The sequence below is a fragment of the Oratosquilla oratoria genome, chromosome 19 (assembly GCF_046742065.1).
Source record: "Oratosquilla oratoria isolate Oo_2021 chromosome 19, ASM4674206v1, whole genome shotgun sequence".
Lineage (NCBI taxonomy): Eukaryota > Metazoa > Arthropoda > Malacostraca > Stomatopoda > Squillidae > Oratosquilla > Oratosquilla oratoria.
This window is the reverse complement of record NC_134795.1, coordinates 54,035,942-54,051,905: the sequence shown is the minus strand read 5'-3', so window position 1 is coordinate 54,051,905 and position 15,964 is coordinate 54,035,942. Positions and strand designations below refer to the sequence as shown.

At 41.9% G+C, this 15,964-nt stretch overlaps 1 protein-coding gene across 15 annotated transcripts in view; it reads left to right on the top strand.

The window, feature by feature from the left end:
• Window positions 1-15,964, top strand: part of LOC143035894 (uncharacterized) — a 359,986-nt gene that overhangs the window by 296,567 nt on the left and 47,455 nt on the right. For 9 of the 15 annotated variants that reach the window (XM_076203071.1, XM_076203077.1, XM_076203075.1 and 6 more), the window contains 2 exons: window positions 8,318-8,393; window positions 8,782-14,889. In XM_076203071.1, the coding sequence (XP_076059186.1) occupies window positions 8,318-8,393; window positions 8,782-14,889 (6,184 nt within the window). The remainder of the gene's footprint in view (window positions 1-8,317; window positions 8,394-8,781; window positions 14,890-15,964) is intronic. The other 6 variants (XR_012967338.1, XR_012967337.1, XM_076203080.1 and 3 more) reach the window with 1 other exon arrangement.

The window sequence follows — 15,964 nt, the reverse complement described above, 5'->3', positions numbered from 1 at the left end:
TATATATGTTGCTCTCATCATCAGTAGAATAGGATCACGTGGTGGAATTTCGTATTGAAGAAAGACAGTCTGATTGTAAATGACTGGAATGAGATCAGTAATTTTATTACAGAGTGGATGTTGTTTTCTTCTTCTAAATACTCTAACTCGTTTTCATGAGGAGAATTATTCCACGAAAACACAAAACAACCTCATTCATCTGAAGACTGATATCCAGACTAAAGATACAGTTATGCTCGATAGTCCGTCGACAAATTTTGCGTCGTCACACGACGCCAGCAAATGGCGCCTTAGTTGTCTCATGATTATTTTGATGAAAATGTGACTGATAGTCATTACAAAGGATTACAAAGGCAAAGGATTACAAAGGCAAAGCATGCCGACAGGAGACCATGTTGAAATGTTGCAAAAATGAAAAATGAGTATTCTTAAGGTTGCATGAATCGAATATGAAGATGACGCAAAACAGTTGGCAAACTTTTGAAATATGCTGTAGCGTTAACCCCTGTACGTTTGGAGATCGTTATGCATAATTGAAATAACAAACGATTCGATTTGACTTGGAGATAGACCCGACCAGAAACAACCTAACCTAACCTAACCTGACTTAACCTAACCTAACCTAACCTAACCTAACCGAACCTAACCTAACCTAACCTAACCTAACCTAACCTAACCTAACCTAACCTAATCTAACCTCACCTAGCCTAACCTAACCTAACCTAGCCTAACCTAACCTAACCTAACCTAGCCTAACCTAACCTAACGTGACCTAACCTAACCTAACCTAACGTGACCTAACCTAACCTCAATCTAACCTAACCTAATCTAACCTAACCTAACCTAACCTAACCTAACCTAACCTAACCTACCTCAGAAAACCTAGTAAATGACCATAAACGGGGTGGTATCACCGTCTTTCTTCAATTCTGAACTGATAAAAAAAAATAGGATTTGATAAAAAATAAATAAAAAATTACATAAAGCTTTGGTGCTATGTTGAAGAAAGCAACGACGCACAGGGGAGGGAACAAGAAAACAGAGTTTTCTGAAAACAAGAGTTTAAGTCAACTTTGTAAACATTCGAGACAGGTGTTTACATTACTTGTATACATACACACCCGTGTATACATGTGCACGTTCAAATGTACACACAAGTTCGTGAGCAATAACCTGTAAAAATACAATGTTGGTTTGTGAATATTTAGTCTTGGTTTGACACACAGATCGCCAGCTACACATTTTATAGCAAAGAGCGTGAGCTTTGTTTTACTAGAAAAGATGATGTGTGTAGACACAATACAAGTACAAATATCGTTGTTATTATATGTATTAAATTGCCCAGACTTGTTTCTTCTATCTCGGGTCGTCGAATGTTATGTCTCGTTTTTTTATCCTCATATATTAATTATGAACAAAAAAATGAATAAACAAACTTTATATACATAGTAGTGTGCCAGTCACCCCATTTCGACATATTTCGTGGCTGAGCGGGTTAGGGCGTCGTTACTTGCGGCGAAGGGGTGGTGGTTCGAATCCTGCCACCGGCGAAGTTGAACCAAGGGCATGGTTCACTAAATTCCACGCTACAAAGTCCTCTGTAAGGGGCACCGTTCTCGCCTTCCGATAGTGGGCGAGTTTGTGACGTTAAACCACATCACATCACTGTGTTTGTGTGTGAGTGTACATTACGTGCTATGAAAGCTTTGTTATAGATAACTCGAATCAGGTTGTTTATTTAATAAAAATTATAGTCTACTGAACCACATTACAGAACAGAAATAAGAGATTTATACTAAGAAATTTAATAACAAGAATTGAAATAATGTCCAAGTCTGTCAATGCAAACGTGTCTGCGTTTATTGTTAGTTAAAAACTCCTTTATTAGGATCTTTAAATCACCTGCACGCACGCACACACACACACACACACACACACACACACACACACACACACACACACACACACACACACACACACACACACACACACGCGCGCGCGCACGCACGCACGCACGCACACACGCACACCGTCAGGAAGAGAGCAACGAAATATCTGTCTGGAGTTGTATATAATTTTTATTTTTTATGAGGTGTCTAGTCCGCTAGGCGTGGTAATATTACAAAACACAGTACCTCCGAAGAAGCCCCATGCTCGAAGTCATAGTGAGAAGGATAGTTGTAGTAGCTGTAGTTCCTATAGTGGTAGAAGTAGTTGTAGTGTTTGTCGTACCGCTAGTAAAGATGACTATAGTGATGGAATTACTGGTGGTTGTGACGGTGTTTATTAAGGTGATAGTGTAGGTAAAATGCATAATCGTGTTAATCGAAAGTATTACACAGGAATTCTTATGCCTGGGAATGTTGTGCAAAAGGAATGATTTGCAGATATCAACGTAACTGAGACGCGCAGGAAATTGCGACAAAAACATAACGAGAAGTCAGTGCACGATGGAAGATGTTGTTAAACAATTGGGAACATAATTCTTCGATACATTGCTGAGGTGTTAGTATGAAAGTGATTTTAAGTCGCATATAGTAAAAATAAACAGGAGAATAGATAAATAGATTAATGAATAACTGAATATGTAGAGCTTTATTCAATGATAGTATTGGCATCAGAAATAAACAAATATATTAATTTTCTTCATTCGTGGCAAACTTCAAAACTTTCAATTTGTGTGTCGCCAGATACCAAGAGTATAGTAACATACATTCAGGCATTTTTTTTTTGGCTGAGACAAAGTCGTTTTGCTCAGAGTAACTCTCGAACTGGATGTTTTTATTTGAGGATAATTTTCGGGCTAATGAAAGACGATTTTTGCTCAAATAAGGAGCTGCTGCTGTATCAAAAGACCAATCAAGTCTCAATGTCTTTGAAGAATTGTTCTCCAATTTGCGTCTACCCGTAGGTGAAGTGACACGTCATTGATTTACCCGATTTTCTGAAAACGAATGTAAACAAATGTCAGCTTAATACAAATGAATAAATAATAAATGAATCATTAATTATATAATTAAATAAATAAAAGTCACTTATAGCTGAAAAGCTTCATCGAGTATTCAATTTTTTGAGTGTCGGACGTTAAGGCAGAATAAGAACATAAGAATGTTGGAGACTGCAAGAGACCATAAGGCTTTCACAAGGCAGTTCCGTGCAAATTTATCTAATCTTCTCTTAATTAAAACAACCGATAGTTTCAGCGCTCACTAAATGACCACAAAGTCTGTTCCATTTGTTAGCCATTCCGTTAGTGTTCCAATTCTTGTCTATTTCCCTCTTAAACCAAAATATATAAAATTCTTCACGTCAACGGGAAGTGGGTGCCCACTCAATTAGGAATAAAATCATTTGGCGGCGTTTTTTGTTCGAAAAGTATTTGTTTACAGTGGCTTGACAGAACGCGAACTTTAAACACCGAGTGTACAGAGGCAGGAAACGCGAATCTGTTGCGGCGTGGGTAGAGTGGGCGCAGGCAAAGATACTTGAGACTGATCACAAAATAAGTCGGAATACAGTAACTGGCAACTCAACTGTAGATGCGCCACAATGCGTCCGGGTATTTCGTTAGAGATTTTGGGGTTATTGTGTTTCTTTTTTTTTTTTTTTTTTTTTATAATTATGAAATATGTAATTAAATGATCACCAAATTGAGGAAATTGTTGTAAAAAACTCTTATTTTTCTAATGTAGCCTACAACATCATGGATCATCTTTTTAATGATGTATTAGAATTTCTCATATATATATATATGCATATATATATATATATATATATATATGTATATGTATATATATATATATACACGAGTATATATATGAATATATACATATGTATATTTATATACTGTATATATATATATATATATATGTATATATATATGTATATATATATATATATATATATATATATATACATATGTTTGATTGAATACGACAGCATTCTGGAAGTTGTTGAATTTCTTTCTTGTATTTTCTATTTTCGTATTCAATCAAACATGTATAAAAGAGAACCTGCTCCCAAAATACACAAATATACATATATGTATATGTATACATGTATGTATATATTTTTAGAATTGTCTGGGAGAATATTTCATAAAAATGTATTTTGAAATATGTCTCTTGTCGTGGAGGTACCTAAAGACTAGGGCTTTAAGCCGAGACTACTTGTATTAGAGAACTAGTGGAAAAAACACTTCTTCCTGTGTGTAGGCAATTGGTGGGAGAGTAGATCGAGCGAGATCGTTGGCGGCAGCAACGCGACATGCAGGGTCCCCAAATAGGCGGGTCCTCCTCTTCTCCCACTCCTCCTCCTCCTCCTCCCACGGCGACAAGCCTTCTCATCCTCCTTCTCATCCTCATCTTCCTCCTCCTTCTTCTCCTCCTCCTCCTCTTCCTCCTCCTTCTCCTCCTCTTCTTCCTTCTCCTCTTCCTTCCTCCTTCTCCTCCTCCTCCTCTTCCTCCTCCTTCTCCTCTTCCTCCTTCTCCTCTTCCTCTTCTTCCTTCTTCCTCCTCCTCCTCCTCCTCCTTCCCCTTCTCCTCTTCCTCCTTCTCCCCTTCCTTCTCCTCAGTCTCCTCCTCTTCCTCCTCCTCCTCCTTCTTCTGTCCTCCTCCTTATTTACTTCTCTTTCTCTTTTGTTTCCTTTTCTTTCTTTTCTTGCCTCTTCTGCTCCTCCTCTTCCTCTTCTTCCTCCTCTTCCTCACCATCCTCCTCATCTGTTTCTCTCCTCTTCCTCTTCTTCCTCCTCCTCCTCCCCATCTCTTTCTTTTCTATCTTCTTTTTTCTCTTTCTTTTGTTCATGCTTCTGTTCCTTCTCTTCCTCTTCTTTGTCATCCTCCTCATCTTCTTCTCCCTCCTCTTCCTCCTCCTCCTCTTTTTCCTCCCCCTCCTCCCCCTCTTTCTCTTACATTCCCTCTTCCCTCTCCTCTTCCTCATTTTCTTTGTCCTCCTACTCCTCCTGCTAACCCACCACCTCCTTCTCCTCCTCCACTTCCTTCCCTTCCTCTCTCCTTTCTACTCCTACTCTTCTTCATCCTCCATCTTCCTGTTCTTCCTCCTTCTCCTTTTCCTTCTCTTCCTCTTTCTTTTCTTCATTCACGTTTCCATCTCTTCCACAACCTTCTTTCAGTGTTTCCCGTTTTTTGTCTCTTTACTACCCACGTCCCATTTTCTTTCTATCTTGTATTTCTATCTTCCGAAGCCTTCGGCGTAAATCTTATAACCCCTCCTCCTCCTCCCTCGATCACCCTCCATCATCACTTTCCTTCTTTCAACGCCTCCTGGTTTCGTCACGATGTCTAATTCATTTTCTCTCACTCGTTCACTTCACGTCTGATTTCAAACCTGCTTAGCATTACCTTCAGCTTTGTATTACTTCGTTTTCTTTCAAATGGTCTACACGATGATTAACACATTTGCTATGAAATGAATGAGAATTAGAATGTATGAGAATAAATGCATGGGTATGCATATGTGATCACATAAGTATGATTTTGTATGTATGTATATATCTATACATTTTTATCAACCACAATACACTTTAATTCTAACCCATCAAAATCGAGAGACTCGAGGAGGCCAACATGCAGAAATTGAAATGTGGTACAGGCAAGCACTTGAACCTGTGCTACCACGTGACTCAGTGTTGTATATATATATATATATATATATATATATATATATTTATATATATATGTGTGTGTGTGTGTGTGTGTGTGTGTGTGTGTGTGTGTGTGTGTGTGTGTGTGTGTGTGTGTGTGTGTGTGTATGCATGTATGTATGTATATATGTATATGTATGTATATTATAGAACAAATCGCTTGTAGCAGCGATGTATTTCAAATATTCAGGCCCGGCCGTCGCGAAGCTTTGAACTCGGGTAGCTCTGAGCGTGCTGAAAGAACCAGGTGTCACTTAGCTCGCAACCCACGCTCAGAATAAGGCTGTAGCCTGTTTCGGCAGTGATTATCAATCTAACGAAAATATTGGTTAGTCTCCTTTACTCTAAAGAACTGTGACTCATGCCTTCAAAAGTTGTGGTAATGGCGGAGAATAGCATTAGGGTGAAAATATATATCGGTTAGTCACTAACACTTGTCACGTGCCAGCACAGGTTCGAGTCCTTGGCTATACAACGTTTCAATTTCTGCATGTTGGCCTCCTCGAGTCTCTCGATGTTGATGGCTTAGAATTAAAGTGCATTGTGGTTGATGAATATATATGTATATACATATATATATATATATATATATATATGTTTATATGTATATATATATATATATATATACATACATATATATATATATATATATATATATATATATATATATATATGTATTCCTGAACTTATGTCCAACACACACACGTGAGCGCGTGTGTACATACACTATCATAATCACGAAACTCATCACAGCATCTGGTTGTCCGCTTTCACACGCAACACGTAGCTTACATCAAGAGACACTGTCACGCTTACCCAGTGTTCGGCGACCAGAACTAGTGACATTCACAGAGGATCCGTTCTCAAGGCTGGACAGGCGCCAAGCGCGCTACAGCTGTACACAACTGATATTCTTAAAATATAATGAATGTCCCGACAACTACGTACATGATTTTACGCACGTATAAATATGTCCCCGGGCTACAGGTGTCATTGCTGCACTGCATGATGTGCCAAATGATCCCCAGCATTGCCGCTTTGTTAAGGTTAGACTTTATACCAAAGGGCTTCATGATTTTGTAAACCATAACCGTGGGTAGATTTTAGCCTGTGATTTGCTGAGCAAATAACCCGGGCAGAGAATTGATGGTAATTGTTGTGGATAGTTAAAGAAAGAGCTAAAAAAAAGAAAAGACAGTTTAAAGGAAATCTTCAGCGCTCAAACTGGGAACGACTTCTTCACTAATGGTGTATACAGGAATTGGATAATGATATTGACCAATTGCATTATAAGAAATGATAAAATTGTTTAACATAAATAGCTTGAAGCGGGGTAAGGTGCAGGATAGAGACTTTGTGTTAACAAACACAGGGTATATACACGTGATCAATGTGGTAGAGAAGTATTAAGGATAGACTGTATAGCATTCGAGAATCTGATAGGCACACTATGTTGGATTTGGCACTGTTACGAAATCGATCAGTTCGAGGTTTTATGAGAGCCACTATGAAGTCTAGTGATCACTTGTGGGTGTGAAACCGCAAGTTGAAGGGTGTCTCAGTGCTGTGGTTGGTTCAACTTACTTCCAGATTTACGAGCAAGTGAGAGACTGGTCTTCTAGTTTGAGTAGGGTGAGCAACTGAAGGTATTGTTTTTTACTGTTGCCGTAGAAGAGATCAAAGGAAATTTCTCAAGCCTTTTTCTGTACCATTTCCAGTAGTTTCTTCTGTGTAATTCAAGGAGTTAGGGCTTGGAAAGCATAGGGAAACTTGGGCAAGAAGCCTTGAAATTATACTCTCTTAAGTCCAGGGCCAGAGATTCCAAAAATCATTATCCAAAAGAACAGGAATGGTTGATTGGTGTCGTCCTCATAAGTCTCCAAGTTGGATCTCATCTGAGATCATTGTTTACTAATACCTCCAGACGTTTGATTGTTTCAACAGTTTATAGTTAGTGGGAATGGGAGGTGGTTAGGTGTTCAGAGTTCCATTGCATAATCATGGTTGTGTTGTTGTTCATAGTAACATCGTTAATTGTTGATAAAGCTCGAGGTAGTGAGATCTGTAGAGTCCCGAAGTCTAATTCGTCATCGTCAATGGTGAGCCAGATTACAAAGGATTACCAAGGAAGACCATGAAGACAGGAGATCTTTTGGTCCATAACTAGGCCGGATGCGGAAAAAAAAGAAAGTTGTATGGGTTGTGTGTATGTGTGTGCGTGTGTGTGTGTGTGTGTGTGTGTGTGTGTGTGTGTGTGTGTGTGTGTGTGTGTGTGTGTGTGTGTGTGTGTGTGTGTGTGTGTGTGTGTGTGTGTGTGTGTGTGTGTGTGTGTGTGTGTGATCATTTATTTCTGTGCATGAGCTTTTTCCGTATTCATATGCATGTCTTTGTAATCTTAATTTTGCAAAAATAGTTTTCATCACTCATATTTTCTGTAAACAGCTCTTTTAATATGATTATCTGTTATAATTTTTCAATCAAACTACATCAGTGCTGAAGTATATAGAGTTTTAGTCGCAAAATAGAATCATTAGTTGTAACATAACGTTTGCTCGTCACAACACATTCGTCTAACTTTGAAATTTCTTTAAATATAATTGTAAGATTTCCTCATTTTTTGTACTGCATTCTACATATGTGTATCTTCTTCCACAGCTTGATTCGTGTGAGGAATATGAGGACCGTAGGAGGATCCGTATGCGTCTCAAGTCTCTCATGGCAGAAAAGAAAGGTAAGACTTAGAGTGTATGTGTCTGAAAACAGGTGAACACAGAAGCCCTTGTCTCGTTTAGTAGCTTACCAGAGTATCATTACGTTTGGGAGTCCAGTATATTTTGACGTTTCACCCAGCAGGGTTATTTCTGAAGAAGCCCTGCTGGGTGAAACGTCAAAATATACTGGACTCTCATACTCTGCGTTTGGCCTCTTCCCTACAGTGCTGTTGCAGTCGTTGCTGCTATTACTCATCATTACGTTTACTTATCTGTTGATTATTACATATATCATTGGCATTCTAAACATACTCTTTTGTTGATTATATCTAATTTAATAGTCGTTGTCTTGTAATATATGACAACGTTGGTTTATGTATTCATATATTCTCTTTCTCTCCCTTGCAGCTCTTCGGGAAGAGCTACTCAAACACCATGACCTAGACGCAGAGGATCATAGTAGTAGTAATAGTAGGGCTAGAGGGGGCACCATCACCACCACCACTAGTAGAACAGGAGAGGGAGGATATCGTAGTAGCAGTGAGGGTGAGTTAGAACCAATTATTGTTGATCAGCACAAGAGCTCACTGGTGGAGGGATCTCGATCTCAACAACGGGAGCATCAAGGGGCTTCTCTAGCTCCCTCGAGTGCTTCTTCATCCGCTTATGGCTCTCATGGTGACGGGTCTCTTGTAAATTCTCAAACTATCTCTTCTGGTAATAATATGTTTTCTTATTCTGGTCACACAAATAATTTCAATAATAGTAATAGAAATAATAATAACAATAATAACTGCAATAACGACGATTCGAAGGGGGAGTGTATGTTTGATTCCGGAACGGAGTCTGGTGAAGACTATAAGAAACAGGGTGATTTTGCAAACTCTATAGAGGAAATTCAATTAATAGACACTATGATGAACGATCAGGACGACTCCCAAGTCTCTTCCTCAGAGAAAGAGGCTGACGGAGGCAGTAAAGAAGGTGAAGTTAAGGAGAGTCCTGATGGAGAGTTTAGTCAGGACCTTTTACTTGAGGTCACTTCCGTATTGGAGAAGTTGAAAGGCAAACTAGCTAAGGAAAAAAGCACCTCGCCAGCTGTCACAAAGTCCGAAAAGAAGGAAGAACCAAAAGGAAAAGAGTTGGTGTCTTTGATAGAACGCCTTAAATGTTCCTTGGGAGATGTTCTTACAAGAAAAGATGATGACGATGATGCTGACAAATCAGAAAATATAGATTCGCGCGACCAAGACGATGAGGCTGATGAAGGTGAAGATGAAGGTGAGGGAGAAGACGATGATGATGATGAAGAAGATGAGGAAGATGAGGGTGAAGAGGAGGAAGACGAAGAGGATGAGGATGAGGATGAAGGAGAGGAGGATGATTTAGATGAGAGTGAGGATGTGGGCGAAAAGCCGCAGCCAAAACAAATTGGCGAAGTTATCAAATCGAGCTCATCGGGAGTTCTTAATTCTTCTTCTTATGCTTCGTCGGGAACTGGAAGCCCCGCAGTTGTCACTGGAGGTCTCAAGTTTTCAGTTAATCTGAACGAGGCCAAGGGTATAGTTCTTAAGGTAGACGAGGCCTCCGCACGGAAGGACAGGAAATCTCGAGCTGACTCGGCTGGATCCGAAAGCGGGATTCCTAGAGCTCCCATAAGGACCAAATCCGGGTCTCCTGTTACCCGGAACAGTTGCTCAGATGAGAGACAAGGTAGCCGGAAGGAAGCCAGAGCATTACTGAGCAGCGCCATTGGGAGGTGTAGATCCCGGGAGGAGTTGGTAAGACAAATTACAACAGATGATGAAGATCATGATGGTCCTGTTGACGATGTTGAAGATGAAGATGAGGTGTTTGTGGACAGTGAGCAGGATCAAACTGCCCCGCCTTTCCTGCAGAAGTATGCCGATGCAGAAGGCACAAAGAGAGAGAAGAAGAAAGAGATACCTTGGAAAATCCGAGCTGCCAAAAAACGCATTGAGCGTCCTTTCTCCCAGGGTAGTAAAGAGGACATCTCTGATGTAAAGATGTCCACTGAAGAAGTTGTACCATCTGTTCCCTGGGCGTTACCTCGCAAACAGCCAACTAATTACCTTATGAGTAAGCAGAGATCCTATAATGAGATGTTTACATCTCGACCTCAGCCATTCCGACCGGCATTGCCCATGCAGAGTTTGTCCAGTGGCAATGTTACAGACATGAGGAGAAACTGGATGTCGAAAGTCCAGAACTTCTCATCTGAGGATATTGGGGGACCACCCAAACAGACGAATTCTAACACATTCGTAAGGGGGCCATTTACTCAACAGCCACAATTTCCTGCCAAGAGCACCCAGGGAAGTGGGGAAAAGGCTCAGCAAAGAAAGGAGCAGGCAAAGGACGACAAAGAACTTGCGAGTGACAAGAGTGACTCTGACGATTCAGACGATGAAGGCGAAGTTTTCTCTTTTGGAGAAGATAAGTCAGGCACAAAAGCACAACTTCCTGGCGTGTTCCATAAGCAGTTTGGAGCGCCATTCACGAAGCCATTTAGTGTTTTAGATAAGGTAAACCAATCTGAAGTAAAAACAGTAGCACAAAAGACTCAAGTGTTCAAAGAGAAAGTCCAGGGGTTGGACAAACCATGGCACGAGGTTAAGGGCAAAATCGCACAGCAGAGGCCGTCTCCACTGAAGAAACAAATAGAGGTACCGCCGTCTCAGCAAACTGTTCCTGTAATTCCTCCACGTCAGCAGGTACCTGCAGCTCCCGCAATACCTCCAAAACGGCCAACGTCTCTGGCTATCACCCCCATGGTACCAGACTGTCGACCCCAAGCAGTTCAACTTCAGCAGGCGAATGGGGTGAAGGAACCACCTCCACCACTCCCACAACGTGGGGAGCTTCCTCAACCTCCACCTGTCCCACAACGAACTGACTTTGCCGCAGGCCTCAACCAACGGCAACAGCCAGGCTATGTCCGCAGTGGCAGCGGAAGCCAAATGGCACCATGGGCTGCGCAGCAAAGACAGCGCCAGTTTGGTCCCGTCCGGAGACCAGAACCATTGTCCAAGTCTCAATCAACACCAAATGTAGACACAGTGCGTATCGAACTGAAATACCCAACGAGTAAGCTTGCTCTTCGACGCCAAAAGAGTTTCGAAGATCGCGAGAAAATGAGGTTACAAGGAGCTACGGCAGAAAGCACACCAAAATCTTTCCAGGTTAGTCGTCTTAATCAGCAGATCATCAAACAGTTCTCTGTACCAGAAAGTCGTGAACCTCCGGTTTATGGGTTTTCTAGGAGATCAGAGGTTCCTCGTGCAAGGAGTACAAGTTGCGTAGCAGATATTATAAACAAGATTGATGATGGTACACATGAATATAGTAACGAAACTGTTTCTACCTGGAATAAAAATTTCCGCCCTTCCTCATTACTACACTCTGAGGTAGCTCACCCCCACCAAGTAAAACCACGTAAAGCCCCTATGACAAGCAAGAACATCGCAGAGAACCCGATGTCCGTCCTCTTCACACCGGAGCAGCTGGTCAAGATTGCTGTACATAAAGCAGCCATCAGTAAACAGCTGAGTGTGGGTGAAGAACGCAGAAGGAACAGCATGACTCGAACAACTTCTGCTGACGAGGCAGAAGACAGTGATTCCCAGAAACAACAACATCAACATCCAACCTTTATGCGTATGAACACAGTTGGTGTAACTGAGGGCATAGCCAGCAACGTAGAACAACAGCAAAATCAACAGAAAACAGGAGTACCACGGCGAACCCAGCAATATAATGTAAGAAATCTTAACAAAGCTATGCAGAGCCAACAAACACACACATGGCAGAGTGTGCACCAGCATGCAAAACAACAGAAGACGATGGAACGGCAACAAGAGGAAGAACTTGAAAGGCAAAGGGAGGTTATGTTACAGCAGAAGCTTCTGCAAGAAGAAGAACAAAGACTTCAGCAAGAGCAAGTGCTTGCCCAGCAGAGGCTACAGCAGCAACAGGAGGAGGAGAGGTTAAGAGCATTGGAGGCACAAAAAGAAGCAGAGAGAAAACGAAAAATGAAAGAAGCAGAGGAAATTAGGCTGAAGCAGCAACAGCAGAAACTAGAAGAAGAAAAAAGAAGACAAATACAAAAACAAAAAGAGGAGGAGGAGGAACAAAAAAGAAAGCTTCAGCAGCAGGTAGAGGAAGAAAACCTAAGGAAGCAGAAAGCCGAAGAAGAAAGAATCCGAAAACAAAAGGAAGAAGAAGAAAGAATCCGAAAACAAAAGGAAGAAGAAGAAAGAATTCGTAAACAAAAGGAAGAGGAGGAAAGAATACGGAAACAGAAGGAGGAGGAAGAAAGGAAAAGGTTAATCCAGCAGAAGGAAGAAGAGGAACAGCGAGCTTTACTACTCCAACAGGAGCAAGACAGGCAGAGGTTGCTTCAGGAGCAGGAAAGACAAAGGATACTACTGGAGCAGGAGAAACTCAGGATATTGCAAGAACAAGAGGAACAGAGGATACTCCAAGAACAAGAACGGCAAAAACAGTTGCAAGAACAGGAGAGGCAAAGGATAATCCAAGAACAAGAACGGCAAAAACAATTACAAGAACAGGAGAGGCAAAGGATACTCCAAGAACAGGAAAGACAGAAAGTGTTGCAACAACAGAAAGAAGAACAGGAAAGACAAAGGCTGTTGCAGCAACAGCAACAAGAGCTGTTGCAAAGGCAAAGGGAGGAGGAGGAGCAGCAACAGTTGTTGCAACAGCAACAGCAAGAAAAACAACAAATCATGCAACAACAAATGGCTCCTGCTCCGCTTGCATCTCCATTCTCTCCTCCCTACTCAAACCCACATCCGAATGCACACCCAAATCCACACCCAAATCCACACCCAAATCCACACTCGAATCCACACTCGAATCCACACTCGAATCCACACATGAATCCACACTCCAACCCACACTCTAATCCACACATGAATCCACACTCCAATCCACACTCGAATCCCCCTCCAATGTCAAATCCGCATTCGAATCCACACTCGAATCCACCTCCACTGTCAAATCCGCATTCGAATCCACCTCCACTGTCAAATCCACATATGAATCCACACTCAAATCCACACTTGAATCCGCATTCGAATCCTCCTCCACTGTCAAATCCACAGCCAAGTCCACCACAACCCCAGCCTTCATTCCTTCATGGTCTCAAAGATCAGAATCAGATGAAACGCAACCAGCAACAACAGAAGGAGCTTATACGACAGAAGATAATGCAACAGCGTCAGATAGAAGAGGAGATGATGCGCAAGAAAGACATGGAGCACGAGGCAGAGGTAGAAAAACAGCAACAGGAGCAAAAGAGAGGACCCCAACAGCAGAGTTGGGTTCAGCAGAAGAACCAGGCCTCAAAGCCAGTTGGTGCACCATGGCAGACACAAAACAAACCTCCTGCTTCAGCTCAGTTACCTTTTACAAAACAAGGAAGCACAGAAGGAAAACGAAGTTTCTCAGCTTCAGGAAAAAATGGCAGTCAAGGTTCAGTTGGCCACGGGTCTTCTTTTGCTGATTTGGAAGATTACTTCGGCGACTGCGACACAGAGGCGAATGATGATGAAGTGTTTACCAATGATAGCACTCCTGCGAAGGTACAACACAATATCACTCAAGGTGGAGCCAAATTTGGCAGTACCAGTAGTCTTAATGAACCACAGCAGGACCACGAATTCCGGGGTGTGAACCTGAGGAGAGTACAGAGCCAAAGGTCTTCAGGAGTTCGGAATAGTTCTGAGGTTTCCACAACGAGCACGACGACTCAAAGTAGTGAGTGCAAAAGTTCCTCAGTTTCCTCCCTTCCTGGTGCACCGAATAAAAACCCTGGAGGTTTTAAACCTTTTAACAGGAATATATCACTAGATTCGAGTGAAGGAAGGTTTAAGAGCTCTTCAATCTCTTCTCTTCCTGAGAATCCCAGGGGCTCACCACAGAATCAGTCTCCATTACGACGGAACTTCGGCAAAGATCCTCGATTCAGTGAGGCGGACAGAACAAAGAGTTCTTCCTTTTCCTGTCTTCCAGAAACAGGCGTATTCCCTGGAGCGCCTTCTTCAGGGGCCATATCGCGACCTTTTGGGGGAACTAGTACCATCACCCAGCAGACGAAGGAGACCTTCAGGTCGAAGAGTAGTTCGGTTTCTGCTCTTCAGGACACAACTCCACCCAAAGTGCCCATGCAGAGCCCGTTCATGAACCGTCTCAGCCAGCCAACACGGACTGTTGGGGACGGAGTAAAAATATCGTCTCCAACTGTAGTACACCGTTGGGTCGAATCTAAACCCCAACCAACAGAACCGATGAAACTGAAACAAGGAGATTATGTCGTACCTCCTCTACCAACTTCTGCAGATAAAGGAAGGTTTAACAAAAATCCGCAGAGAGCAGAGTCCTTATCCTCCCTCTCGTCTTCCCCTTCAAGAGCCCCATTTACAGCCAAACCTGCAACAGGTCCAGCATCGCGATCCACCGAAGAACTTTCAGGTGCGTGTCAGGGTGATTCCACGTCGAAAGTGGGTAACCCCCATGGTCAGACCGAAAGTAGTCTTGATAGTAGATCGAATAATAGATCAGTTCCTTCTAGCGTTACTCCCAGTGGTAGCAGCGGAAGTTCTCCTTCAGCAGGTGCTAGCAGAGAAGGAGGAACATCACAAGGTAAGGTTTCGAAGGTATGGGAGTCTGCAGTCTCGGCAGCATCCGAAGGTAGGAATGTGGTGACGGGCAAGCCCTGGAAAGAAGGAGCCGCTGCCCATGGAGCGGGCCAGATTATAAAGAAAAATATCGATAAATTAGTAGATAGTTCAGGCCAGCAGAATCCAACTGAGGCACAAAAGGCTGCCCCTAAAATTACTAAGAATATTAAGCCCCAACAGCAACCAATTCACTATAAGGGAAAGAAAAACGAAAACAAACAGCAGCAACAGAAAATCCAACAAAAATCTGTTTCAAACAAAGTCACTCACCAAACTACCCAAAATGTTACCGGTCCTGACAGACGGGTCAGGCGGTTAATCAAAGAACAATTCGAAAATTGGCAAAAAGCAGAAAAAGATGCGGTTAATGTTACTATACAAAATGAAGGAAAGGCGAAAAGTAAAACGGCAAAAACAAAGATCATAGCCGAAAATAAGACCAAAGAGATTCCTAAAATGACTGTGATACCTGAGGTAGGGAAAACATTGGTACAAGAGAAACTAAACAAACTGATAAAGAAAGAAACTACGACGGAGGTAAAAGTTGTCGAAAAAGCAGATCTAGGACTAGTAAAAGATAAGAAATGTATGTTCGAAAAGAAAAATGAAGAAGAAGTTACTCGTTTTTGTGAAAAGGTGGTCCCCGAAAAGCCCCAGGATTTAGGTTTAGTAAAAAAGAAATTAGACAAATGGGGGGTTAAAGATGAGGAATATGTTCCGAAGCAAGATGTAAAACCAAATAGGCCAGATTTAGGTAGAACGATAGTTAAGGAGAAGCGGGATAGATTCGAACAAACAGAGCAGCCGGTTACTCAGCCAACACCACCCGAAACCGTTGTGACTAAAAAATTAAACAAAATAGTGCA